Source organism: Sinocyclocheilus grahami, unplaced genomic scaffold (genome assembly GCF_001515645.1).
Source record: "Sinocyclocheilus grahami isolate Dianchi unplaced genomic scaffold, SAMN03320097.WGS_v1.1 scaffold745.1, whole genome shotgun sequence".
Classification (NCBI taxonomy): domain Eukaryota; kingdom Metazoa; phylum Chordata; class Actinopteri; order Cypriniformes; family Cyprinidae; genus Sinocyclocheilus; species Sinocyclocheilus grahami.
The window spans coordinates 145,399-159,112 of NW_015505924.1; the positions used below are offsets into that span (position 1 = coordinate 145,399).

General features: G+C 35.0%; 1 protein-coding gene across 2 annotated transcripts in view; it reads left to right on the forward strand.

Annotated features, from left to right (window-relative positions):
* The first annotated feature begins 536 nt into the window (after window positions 1–536).
* LOC107560830 (uncharacterized protein C5orf42-like) overlaps window positions 537–13,714 on the forward strand; it is a 34,923-nt gene continuing 21,745 nt past the window's right edge. The window contains exons 1-8 of one of the 2 annotated variants that reach the window (XM_016245098.1): window positions 537–665; window positions 780–1,101; window positions 2,795–3,632; window positions 4,772–4,962; window positions 6,124–6,248; window positions 6,331–6,413; window positions 8,102–8,160; window positions 8,341–8,379. In XM_016245098.1, coding sequence (XP_016100584.1) covers window positions 638–665; window positions 780–1,101; window positions 2,795–3,632; window positions 4,772–4,962; window positions 6,124–6,248; window positions 6,331–6,413; window positions 8,102–8,160; window positions 8,341–8,379 — 1,685 coding nt within the window. In that variant the 5' untranslated portion in view covers window positions 537–637. The remainder of the gene's footprint in view (window positions 666–779; window positions 1,102–2,794; window positions 3,633–4,771; window positions 4,963–6,123; window positions 6,249–6,330; window positions 6,414–8,101; window positions 8,161–8,340; window positions 8,380–13,714) is intronic. The other variant, XM_016245099.1, reaches the window with a different exon arrangement.

The window sequence follows — 13,714 nt, forward strand, 5'->3', positions numbered from 1 at the left end:
AGCGTTTGAAGCTTCTGTAATAGTTGCATATGAGTCCCTCAGTTGTCCTCAGTGTGAAAAGATGCATCTCAAAATCATACAGTCACTGCTGGAAAGGGTTCAAATACACAGAAATGCTGGAAAACCAAAGAATTTGTGGGAGCTGAAGGATTTTTCTGAAGAACAGCAGGCAGTTTAACTGTTCAGGAAAAACAAGGGACTCATGAACAACTATCACTAAACACAAAAACACAGCTGTGGATCATTCAGGTAACAACACAGTATTAAGAATCAATTGGATGTAATGTCTTAGTATGTTTTGGGAGTTCGCAAGTTAGTTGGTTAGGAATCTTTATTTTTAACCTGGTTGATTAAAGTTTACCAACTAACTAACTTGCAAACAATACTAAGGCATTATGACGGTCCAAAAATCAATTGTATAAATATCAGTCTAATCAAAATGATCCTATCTGATCCATCAGTGTACCATTACAGTACATCTTTGTAGCCCCTCAGCTGTCTAGTTATTCCAAGCTTGTGTTTCATTTCCTGTGTTTAGACGGCAGAAACTCTAGCAAAAGTGTTTCCTGATGAGACCGAGTCTGTTCGCGTGCCGCTGCGGGATAAGTACACGTCGCTGGTGCAGAGACTGAGACCCATGATAGTGCCAGACACCTTGACACCAGGCAAGAGCTGCTTTAAGGAATATCTCACCCAGAATGATGGCTCTTTCCTTTGTTGGGAAAGCAGAGCATCTGGTCACTGCTTCAGCCCCTAAGCAGATGTGCTCATGTTCACAGATGTGCCGCCAGGAAGCGATAGGGAAGATGAGGGTGGTGATACCATGATGATTCTGATCCAGGATCAGCTGAGGCAGCGACGCCGGGAGCTTCGGCGCCTGGCAAAGTACCTGGGCGCACCGGAGCCATACCTGTGGGAGAGAGAGGAGGAGGAGGACAGGGGAGGTGCTGCCTCCATACTGAAGCGCCTCTCTCTCGGGACTAGTTTGAGTGACAGCACGCTGACGGACTGTGGACGCCCCCTAGTGTACAGTGAAGGAGACACAGCCGAGACGCTGTCGGAGCCTCTTTCCCCAGAGCTGCAGACCAAATCTGCACACAGGTAACTCTGATAGTGTACTGCATACTGTATACTTATTTTTGTGCAAATATTATGTGAAACAGTATGCATGTGTTGTATACTGCACATTTGGGCAAATGTAGCAGGTCATCCACATTGTAAAAATATTTTTTTGTAAACGAAACAAAGATTATTGAAGTACATTTTACAAGAAAATACTATTTCAGTCTTTCTACTTCAAAATTTCAAGTTTAATTCAATGCGTTACTTGCCGTTTCTTTGTAATTATTTATGACGGTTTCTGAGTGAAAATTGTTTCAAAGTAAATCCTGTACAAAATGTTTTAATAAACTTATTAGTAGTTTTTTTTAAATATTTAGTGTTTAGAATTCTTGAAGAGTTAGTTAGTAACCTTTATTTAACCAGGTTAAAAACAAAGGCTACTAACTAACTAAATTGTTAGTAGTTTTTTAGGACGTTTTTTAGTTTTTTAACCTTGATTTCACCAGGTTAAAAGTAAAGATCTGTCTAATTGACAATATCTAATAAACATTATTACTAGGCAATTTACAATGTTACATGTTTCGGACATGTACCAGTGTAATGTTTTAGTATTCTTTGAAATTTTGTTAGTAACCTTTATTTAACCAGGTCAAAATATAGGTTACTAACTAACTTGTTCGTTTTTTTGGACATGTACCATTGTTATTTATTTTATTTTTTTTGGTAGTTAGTCAGTAACATTTATTTAACTAGGTTAAAATAAAGGTTACTAACTAACTAAATATTTAAATAACTAACATGTTAGTAGTGTTCTGCACATGTACCATTATAATGTTTTAGTTTTTGTTTGAGAGTTAGTAAGTAACCATTATTTAACCAGGTTAAAATATAGGTTACTAACTAACATGTTAGTAGTTTTTTGGACTTGTACCATTGTAATATTTTACAATTATTTGGTAGTTAGTTAGTAACATTTATTTAACTAGGTTAAAATAATGGTTACTAACTAACTGATCGACTAACTAACTAACTAACTAACATGTTAGTTGTTTTTTTTAGTGTAATATTTTAGTATTATTTGGGAGTTAGTTAGTAACCTTTATTTTAACCAGGCTAAAATAAAGGTTTCTAACTAAATAAACAATTAAATAACTAACTAACATGTTAGTAGTCTTCTGCACATGTACCATTGTAATGTTTTTTTGTGTTTTTTGAGAGTTAGTAACCTTTATTTAACCAGGTTATAATAAAAGTAACTAACTAACATGTTAGTAGTTTTTTGGACTTGTTGTAATATTTTAGTATTCTTTGGGAGTTAGTAACCTTTATTTAAACAGGTTATAAAGGTTACTATCTAACTAACATATTAGCAGTTTCTTGTTTATGGTTCTTAGTATTCTTTGGGAGTTGGTAACCAGGTTAAAAATAAAGATTACTATCTGTATAACTAACATTATATAATACACACAGTAGTTTTCTGGACATGTACTATTGTAATATTTTAGTATTCTTTTGGAGTTATTTAGTAACCTTTATTTAACCAGGTAGATTTTTTTTCAGTGCAAGTATTTTGTACTGAACATATCAAATTTATGTTCTATTCCCGGTATGCATAGTGCATACTTCAAACATAGTTTGAGTAGTAGGCCATTCTGAACTTGTTTTGAATGGCTTGAGCTAATTAATGTGTGAATATGGTAAACTTACGGTAAACTCTTTCTTGTGTTTGTAGTTCTAAGACAGCGACATTTCTGGATGCACCTGAGAAATCAACACAAGAAAGAAAAGGAGATAAAAGATCAGGCACAGTGGAACCCAAAGCACCAGACTCGACTGTACCCGCAGTGGGAACCTGGGAGTTTGAGCTGGAGGATGAGGAGTACACGCTCTTTCTAGATTTGTTCCTCAGCTACATGCTGGGAAAAGACAGACTGGACGCTGAGGGGTCCGAGCTGCCTTTACTGAGTGCTTTCTCACAACAGCTCCGTACTAGAGAGCTGCACTCGGTGACCTTTGACATGCTGACCACTCTCAAACGCCGTCAGAAGGATCGGAAACGAAGTGCGCAGTTACCACTCTTCCATGCCGGTCACTGCTTCCAAACTCTCCCGGCTACTCCCAGACCTCCAGACCTTCAGTCCGACATTCATTCTACGTCCCCTTGGGCTCTTCCTGGACTCCATACTGGGAAACATCAAGGTCTTTTTGCCCTTCGTCGACATGCTGCCTTAATGTCCAAAGACGTTAAAGTAAATTCGATTGGCACAGACGTCGAGTCAACAGGCTTTAAGATCCTCTCTCAGGCTGAATTAGATGTTCAGATGGAGCTGGACTCCTCTCTCGAGGCCCGGTTTCCTCAGCTGGCCCGGCTGCTGGAGTGGATGATGCGCTGGGCCGACAGGCGGGTTCTGCTCTCTCAGCCAATCAGAAAGACCTCAGAGGGCTCCGGTGATTCGGTGGTCATCAGGGTCAACGCCTCGACCCCTGCAGTGCTGACAGCGCTGGAGCTGCTAAAGCGTAGGTACAGCGCCGCCCTGCTGGGAGAAAACTCAAATCACTCCCATACTGCGGTAAGGATGCATTTTGAGATGTAGTGATTTAAATGAAGCTGTTATTCCATATTCTCACAAATTCAGAACAGATGGGGTGTCACGTGCCTGTTTAAATTTTAATGGGTCAGCAGTGTCAGTGCAAAGTCATTCAAAGACAAAAACTATTTGAAAATGGTAGAAGCGTAAGACAGGTTAGTCTGGTTGCAAAGTTTTAATAAATAAATCAATTTTTATTTTAAAAATTTACTTTTTTTAAGTTTTACAAATAAATAAATAAAAATAAAGATAAATCAATAAAATAATAATAATTATTAATAATAATTAATGTGAATAAATATTTTTTTTGATTTGTATTTTCGTGTTATTTTTATTTTTGTCAGTATTTTATGTATGTGTGTGTGTGTGTGTGTGTGTGTGTATATATATATATATATATGTGTGTGTGTGTGTGTGTGTGTGTGTGTATATGTGTGTTATATTTTAAATCAAATTTATTTAAACAATGAGAATAAATAATAAATGAGAATAATAAAACAAATGTCTTTTAGTTTTTTCCCATTTTTGTTTATTGACTATCTTTGTGGCCTCACATCAACATCAGTGTTATTTTAGCCTTACTTATATACTGTTATAGTTGAAGAATATTTAAAATTAGCTTTCAATTTTTATATTATTAGTTTTCACTTTAGTCAGTTTATGTGCGTTTTGTCATTTATTTATTTATTTATTCATTACTGTTTTTAAATATTGCCATGTAGGTTTAATTTCTTTTATTACAGTTCTGTTTTAGTTCTAATTAAGTTCCAATTAGTACATTTGAGTACTTTTCAGTTAGTTGCCAAGGCAAAATTTTGACTTCGTTTTTGATCTAATGTTTATATTCCAGAATGATATTAATTAACAAATGACTGTTTTTAATCGTTTTAGTTTAACAATAACAACCCTGATCAACATGCAGTGACACGCTGACATAGCAAGTGTTTAGTCATGAACTCAGATTTTTCCCAGTTAATGAAATCCAGTCACAGCGGTCACATGGAGTGGTCACCGGAAGCAGATTTATGATGCATGCTAATGCCGTGATCTTTCTCGAGTGACCACTTATGATCAGATCACCTGAGATGGACCTCAGGGGAAACTTATAGTCAGTATTTTAGTTCATAGGGCTTCAGCTGTCAGAAACCCCCAGATCACGACACCACAGGGACTTTCCTGCGCTCCACCAGGGGGAGGAGTCTGTCGCTCAGCCAATCACAAGCTGGAGGCGGGACAGAGAAAGCAGTGTGGACACGGGTTACCCGGGGTCAGCAGGGACGCCCATCACACTCCCGGAGCTGGAGGTCCAAGAGTGAGTCCACAGCACACATCTGCTGAAAACACGACTGACAAACACTCCTTATGATGCTTTCACAAACAAAGAAAAAAAGACCTCAAACTGACGGTCTAGAGAAGTATGTGCATATGAAAACACATGTGAGCTACAAAACAGTGTGCAAAGAGTAAATCAAAAGCATTTTTCAGGGCATTAGCAATCACAACCAGTTTGAACACTTCATCTTCTTATTCTTAATTCTGAATATTTTCCATATGCACTATAAAAAATTATTTTTCTGTTTGTTTTTTTTATTTATTTTTTATAAATAAAACCGATTCTAGGAGTTTTTCTACCTCAGATTTCACATTTAATTCAGTGTGTTACTTGTTGTTTCTTGTTATTATTTGTGAAATTGGCAAATTGTGAAATCTCTCTCCTTCCCTCTCTATAGAAAAATTTTCACTTTTTATAGAAAATGTTTCACTCTTACACATTAACTTAATTTTTTTTTTTATATTTACAAAATATTACAAAAAATATAATAAAAATATATATAATAATTAAAAATATATATACTAATAATTATATAAATAAATACTTATATACTAAAATAAGTCAGTTGATTTTTTTTTGTCAATTTTTTTTCTGTCTCATATCAACATCAATTTTATTTTAGAATTATTTGTATACTATTATAATTTTTGCTAATATTTTAAAATAGCTTTTAATTTTTTATATTGTCTATATACGTAGTAAAGTTTTAATAAAGTGTAATGATATTAATAAACACAGTATTCTTCCACCAAACAATGTAGCTCCTCAGAAACAGTTGTGGTTGCTACAAAGTGGTTGCCGAGCGACACACAAACGTAAACAAAGGTGTGTGTTACTTTGTAGCGTCATTTACAACAGCTTCGAACGCGGCTCAGCCAATCAGAATCAAGCACCGGAACTCTCCGCTTTATAAAATAATGGAAATGGAATTCTGCGAATGATGTTGTAACAAAAGCATGTGACACAAATGAAAGCTCTTATATTTAAGCATTTCGATTGAGTTAAATGTGTCCAATCGAGTCAAAGCTTTTGAAGATGTCACAAGCAATTACACAACGCAAACAAGTAACCGAAGGCAACTAGATAGAGTTCACAAATAGAAGTGCAGGTTTAACAATGTCGTGTGATGTTTGTTCTCAGTGCGCATGAATCCGAGGATCAGACGGATGATCAGCTGTCTGAACGTGAGGACACCGTGATCTCTGACGAACAGAAGAACATCAGTGAGACCCGAGACATCAGACAGACATCTGCAGCTACAGACGGTCAGATTCCTCGACACTAAACCTGACACATATTCATGCCTTTTCTGTTTCATGTTAATTAAAACCGTGTTCTTGTTGATAGTAGTTTTGTTTACAGATGAGAGCAGCGCGGCTGATGTCACCGAGGCATCATGGGCCAATCAGAGCAGAGCTCACAGAGATCAGGTGACTGTGTGCTGCTCCATCAGTCTACAGAGATCACTACCTAATGATTTCATACATGACTGATAGTTAGTTTGTTTTGAATGTTTTCAGGTCAAATACTGTTCAAAAAGATGTGGTTACACAGATCAATTGCATCGTTCATTCAGTCTAATGACACTAAGCTGTAAAGTTGTACATAACTATACTGTTTGTTGTTTCTTATAATCACTTCCTGGTTCACATCATGAATATTTATACTTAAATGTACTTAAATCAATACCTCAATCTAAATTTATACTTCATATTTGTACTTAAATCAATATTTATTTAATGTATTTTTTATGTGTGTGTGTATGTATGTATTTATACTTTTTTAATAATACATTGTAGTGGTCGACCGATATTGTTTTTTTGACAGCCGATGCCGATATCTTGGAAAGCAGGGTGGCCGATATAAAGCCGATATAATTGTATTTATTTTAATGTTTAAGAAATTTTAAATAATTTGAAAATGGATTAAAAAAATAAATGCGTACAATAAACATATTTATACTTTAAATGACAAATTATTTTTCACAAATAAATAAATATTTAATAAAAATATAATTAAAAAAGAAGTAAACACTAACAAACAGGGCACTCGGTAATCTGGGAAGTTTGTGTGCATTGGGATTTGGGAATCATATTTTTTTCAAATAAAGCCAAGGTAACACTCATTTTACATATAGCACACAGTGAAAATGGCATGAATATGGCATTGGGCAAAAGCATGAAGCGCAACATAATTTGAAATCACGAGTTTAAAGTTAGTCGATCGCGCGTCTCCAGTGAAGCAGAACTCTCCTCCTGTCAGCATTCAATTTGCACGGACCGACCGTCACGCAGAAAATACGCAATCATCAATCGTTATAATACTTTTTTGTATGCCGTCAAAATAAAAGTCCCGCCTCGAACGCATCGCCAAACAGAAAAACTTATCGGCCAATACCGATATTTCAAAAAATGCCAAATATCGGCCGATATATCGGTCGACCACTAATACATTGCAATAATACATAGTCTTTTAAATCAATTAAATAGTTATTTAATACATTATTTATTTATTACTATTATTATTAATAATAGTAAATACTACTTTATCAGCAATGCTTATTTGTAATTATTTGTCAATACGTATTTATCCATAATATTGATTTATTAAAATATATAATTTATAATTTTTTTTATTGGCACTTGTAGTAATAATTCATATTATAAAGGTGTCTGTCACGATCACTTTCTTTTCACATCATAACATTTATACTCGAATCAATATTTATTTATCAGTAATATGTGTTCATTTATTATTGATAATCTTTCATTTATGTATCAATAATATATTTAATAATGCATTGTAATAATACAGTTATTAGTGGGTAATTAGTTATTTAATAATACTTATTTATAAATAATATTTAAATATATTAATAAATATACTTTCTTTGTCAGTAATGATTATTTATCAGTACTACTTTATGTATTAAAATATATAATTACTTATCAACAATAATTCATGTTATTATAAATATGCAATATTATTAATATATGTATTTATTTAGTTGGTCAGTTAGTGGCCAATAGCCATATCATTAGCAGGATAATGTCCGGTTCTCCAGTTCATTAGATGCATCAGATCCGGATGTAAACAAGCTCTCCTGATGTTTCCACAGGCATTAACACTGGCTGATCTACAGCGTCCGGATACAGAGGAACATTCACTACAATCGCAGTGAGTCTGTGCATGTGAACTTTAACCCTTGACACGTGAGCCATGCTCTTCAGTTACATATTAAGAGACTGTCTTTCGTTGTAGCTTTCAGAGTGGTTTAGACACAGGTGGTTCGGTTGTCACAAAGACGCTCACGTTGCGCTCATCTGTGTGTGTTGTGTTTGTCTGATCTCATTTCAGATCGGAGGAAAAACACGTCTCTTGTGCGCCGCTGGACAGGTGAAGATCATCTCATCTCTCAGCTAGGGATGTAACGATATTATCATAGCAAAACTGTCTCGATATTATCGTGGTCATATAAAACGATAGGTCTTCCGGGCAAAAAGTGTAGTTTTTAAACTATATTTAAACTTCATATTCTAACATAAAAGGTCTTTAAAGTTGTGTTTTGGCTAGTGGTTCAACGGATCACAAATCTCACTTATTTTTTTCGGATCAGCAAGAAAAGACAAATATTTCAATTTAACTTGCTTTCCATTTATTACTTAAAGCGAAGTACTTCTTTGATACCACAGCAAACACTACTAGATTAACTAAAACATTTTAAACATGATTAAAGAGACAAGAGAACAGCCAGTTAAAATAAGAACAAATACACAAATTACAAGCACAGTAAATACAACAGAATATGTTACAAATTAAATAAGGTTGGTAGTATTCAAATACAGAAATGCAAGATAATCTTTCATTTATGTATCAATAATATTTATTTATTTAATAATAATAATTTATTTAATAATGCATTGTAATAATACAGTTATTAGTGGGTAATTAGTTATTTAATAATACTTATTTATAAATAATATTTAAATATATTAATAAATATACTTTCTTTGTCAGTAATGATTATTTATCAGTACTACTTTATGTATTAAAATATATAATTACTTATCAACAATAATTCATGTTATTATAAATATGCAATATTATTAATATATGTATTTATTTAGTTGGTCAGTTAGTGGCCAATAGCCATATCATTAGCAGGATAATGTCCAGTTCTCCAGTTCATTAGATGCATCAGATCCGGATGTAAACAAGCTCTCCTGATGTTTCCACAGGCATTAACACTGGCTGATCTACAGCGTCCGGATACAGAGGAACATTCACTACAATCGCAGTGAGTCTGTGCATGTGAACTTTAACCCTTGACACGTGAGCCATGCTCTTCAGTTACATATTAAGAGACTGTCTTTCGTTGTAGCTTTCAGAGTGGTTTAGACACAGGTGGTTCGGTTGTCACAAAGACGCTCACGTTGCGCTCATCTGTGTGTGTTGTGTTTGTCTGATCTCATTTCAGATCGGAGGAAAAACACGTCTCTTGTGCGCCGCTGGACAGGTGAAGATCATCTCATCTCTCAGCTAGGGATGTAACGATATTATCATAGCAAAACTGTCTCGATATTATCGTGGTCATATAAAACGATAGGTCTTCCGGGCAAAAAGTGTAGTTTTTAAACTATATTTAAACTTCATATTCTAACATAAAAGGTCTTTAAAGTTGTGTTTTGGCTAGTGGTTCAACGGATCACAAATCTCACTTATTTTTTTCGGATCAGCAAGAAAAGACAAATATTTCAATTTAACTTGCTTTCCATTTATTACTTAAAGCGAAGTACTTCTTTGATACCACAGCAAACACTACTAGATTAACTAAGACATTTTAAACATGATTAAAGAGACAAGAGAACAGCCAGTTAAAATAAGAACAAATACACAAATTACAAGCACAGTAAATACAACAGAATATGTTACAAATTAAATAAGGTTGGTAGTATTCAAATACAGAAATGCAATAATTAGGGTAATAACACTGCATAGTGTTCACTGTATAAATTAAATATAGATTTTTAATCACAGCTGTTTTGTTGTTTGATGATCATTTATGACAGCAGCAGTATTTATAGGGCGCTGTCTCTTTAAGAGCTGATGCACGGATCCGATATAATGATACACATCACATCCGATTTCTTTCTCAGCTGTTTTCATTCACTTGAGATATAACTGACTTTTACCTGAATGATTAGGGTTTACTGGCTAGCACACCTGACCTCATATATTCTCTCAGAATGACCTTGGCATCACAGTGTTGTGGGAGTGATTGTGCATCTGGAGGTGAATTGAACGGTTGGTGGTCTGTATTTTCCCCCAACAACTGCTGTTAGTGCAGAGAACCATCCACCGCGCGTGCACACACACACACACACACTTTCCAAAGCAGATAAACACAAAAGAACTGGAAGAAACTGCTGTGCAATTAGTGTCATTGTTGTGTCATTTTAATTCCAGCAGTAAAATTACACAGATTCTTCAGTTATCTCATCTTTTCTTCTCTACCTCTGCAGACATGACCAATCGCTCCTTTTCTTTTGTCTGCACAAATCATCCTGTAGTTCTAAAGCAGGATGGGCCCAAATCACAGGGGACGAGCAGCAGATAATGAAGTTTTCTCTCTGTCTTTCAATCGCTGGTTTAGTTTCTCTCTGTTATGCCTGTGTTCTGTCTTTTTTTTGTCTCACACTTGCTCATTTAAGTCTCTGCAGCACTGTGATGAATACTTTTTTTTTTCACAAATACACCAAAGACACTCAAGCACTTTCTTTCTCTCACATTGTGTTTTCTTTTTATCTTTATTTTTTATTCTGTCTCTTTGCACCTGAAGTTAGGGATTGACTGTCTATAGAGAGCACTGGGTTTTTTCTCACACTACTGTTCAAATGTTTGGGGTCAATAAGACTTTATTTTTTTTAAAGAAATTAACATTTATCCAGCAAGGATGCATTCATTTGATCAAACGTGACAGTAAGGACATTTATAATGTTACAAAATGTATCACAGTTTACACAAAAATATAGCGGCACAAATAATTTCTACATTGATAATAATAAGCAATAATTGTTGAGCACCAAATCTGCATATTAGAATGATTTCTGAAACATTACACTGAAGACTGCAGTAATGACTGCTGAAAATTCAGCTTAGCCATCACGGCAATAAATTACATTTTTTAATATTTTAGATAATAGAAATGGAAATAGAATACAGCCATACATTTCATATCTGAAACCAACATTGTGGTTTCAGGAACAGTGATCTGTTCCTCCTCTTCCAGTTCTGTCTTGTGTGTCTAATTGTGAGCATTTGTTTGTGACACAGCTGTGAAACTTCAAGAAACTCCTAATTTTTCTCTCTCATATTACACACACACACACACACACACACACACACACACACACACGTCTGGTCAGCTATCCTTGTGGGGACTTTCCATAGGCGTAATGGTTTTTATACTGTACAGACCGTATATTCTATTGCCCTACACCAACCCTACCCCTAAACCTACCCCTTACAGGAAACTTTCTGCATTTTTAGATTTTCAAAAAACTTCATTCTATTCATGTTATTATAAATATGCAATATTATTAATATATGTATTTATTTAGTTGGTCAGTTAGTGGCCAATAGCCATATCATTAGCAGGATAATGTCCAGTTCTCCAGTTCATTAGATGCATCAGATCCGGATGTAAACAAGCTCTCCTGATGTTTCCACAGGCATTAACACTGGCTGATCTACAGCGTCCGGATACAGAGGAACATTCACTACAATCGCAGTGAGTCTGTGCATGTGAACTTTAACCCTTGACACGTGAGCCATGCTCTTCAGTTACATATTAAGAGACTGTCTTTCGTTGTAGCTTTCAGAGTGGTTTAGACACAGGTGGTTCGGTTGTCACAAAGACGCTCACGTTGCGCTCATCTGTGTGTGTTGTGTTTGTCTGATCTCATTTCAGATCGGAGGAAAAACACGTCTCTTGTGCGCCGCTGGACAGGTGAAGATCATCTCATCTCTCAGCTAGGGATGTAACGATATTATCATAGCAAAACTGTCTCGATATTATCGTGGTCATATAAAACGATAGGTCTTCCGGGCAAAAAGTGTAGTTTTTAAACTATATTTAAACTTCATATTCTAACATAAAAGGTCTTTAAAGTTGTGTTTTGGCTAGTGGTTCAACGGATCACAAATCTCACTTATTTTTTTCGGATCAGCAAGAAAAGACAAATATTTCAATTTAACTTGCTTTCCATTTATTACTTAAAGCGAAGTACTTCTTTGATACCACAGCAAACACTACTAGATTAACTAAGACATTTTAAACATGATTAAAGAGACAAGAGAACAGCCAGTTAAAATAAGAACAACTACACAAATTACAAGCACAGTAAATACAACAGAATATGTTACAAATTAAATAAGGTTGGTAGTATTCAAATACAGAAATGCAATAATTAGGGTAATAACACTGCATAGTGTTCACTGTATAAATTAAATATAGATTTTTAATCACAGCTGTTTTGTTGTTTGATGATCATTTATGACAGCAGCAGTATTTATAGGGCGCTGTCTCTTTAAGAGCTGATGCACGGATCCGATATAATGATACACATCACATCCGATTTCTTTCTCAGCTGTTTTCATTCACTTGAGACATAACTGACTGCTTGCTTGTGTAAATACGAACAAATGATAAACATATACTCTATTATGGTTACATTTAGCAATTAATCACATGCGTGCCGAACCGTGGGGCTAGTTTTGGGCCATTATGCTTTGTCAAACAAACCCAAACCGAAAGCACAATATGCTTAATGCCTTCATCAAGTCTGTTTTTGCTGCGTGTTTTAAAGCGAAGCACACATTGTTCGTGCGATCAGCTCGTGATCCGGTGTTTTCCGCGTCTCAGATCGGCTCGTTCACACTGAATGAATGCAGTTAACTCGTTTATTTCACGTGCTGTGAGTTTAGCACGTGTTTGGGAACACAACGGCCACCAGTTATGCTTTATTTTCTCTGCAGATGATCACAGCGTTTCACTAGATTTATAGTGAGATGTGTTTTTGTAAGCCTGTTTTCACTGAAGCTGTCAAAATAAAAGCTTTAAAGTGCAGTCCAAATTCAGTGTAGAAATTCGGAAAGAACTATTGGAATTTCCCTACTGTAGTGTAAAGCATAATATATCTATGAAATACTCATTTTCATTTATTTTACAGTGCAGTTGTTTTACAATATATTAATTTTACTGTCATTGTTGTTATGATAACTATTCTATTCTAATTTGTTTGGCTTCCTAAAACACCAGTGTGAATGTAATTTAGACTGAGACCGTATACCACAAATAACAAGAGGCTTGAGTCCACTTTAAAGTTCGTGAAAAATCGTGATTACAATTACAGATGCCACAATTACATAATCGTTCAAAGTCCGCTTATGTTATCCTGCGTGCTTAAGATGCGTTTTTTTCTTTCTACATGTTATCTTAAGGGTTTTTCCATTGTCTTAATTTGAGTTTTGGCATAACATTATAATACCATGGATATATTTTTTACTTTTTATTTTAAGAAGAAACCAATCCAATATATATTTGACATTTGAGGCTCAATACTATAGAAAAGCAATAAAAGTTTTTCAGTTAGAGTGTTTTCAGCTGGTTTATTTTCATATAAAATATATGGCATGCAGTTGCTTCAAGCAATAATTCAGTGTAAATTGG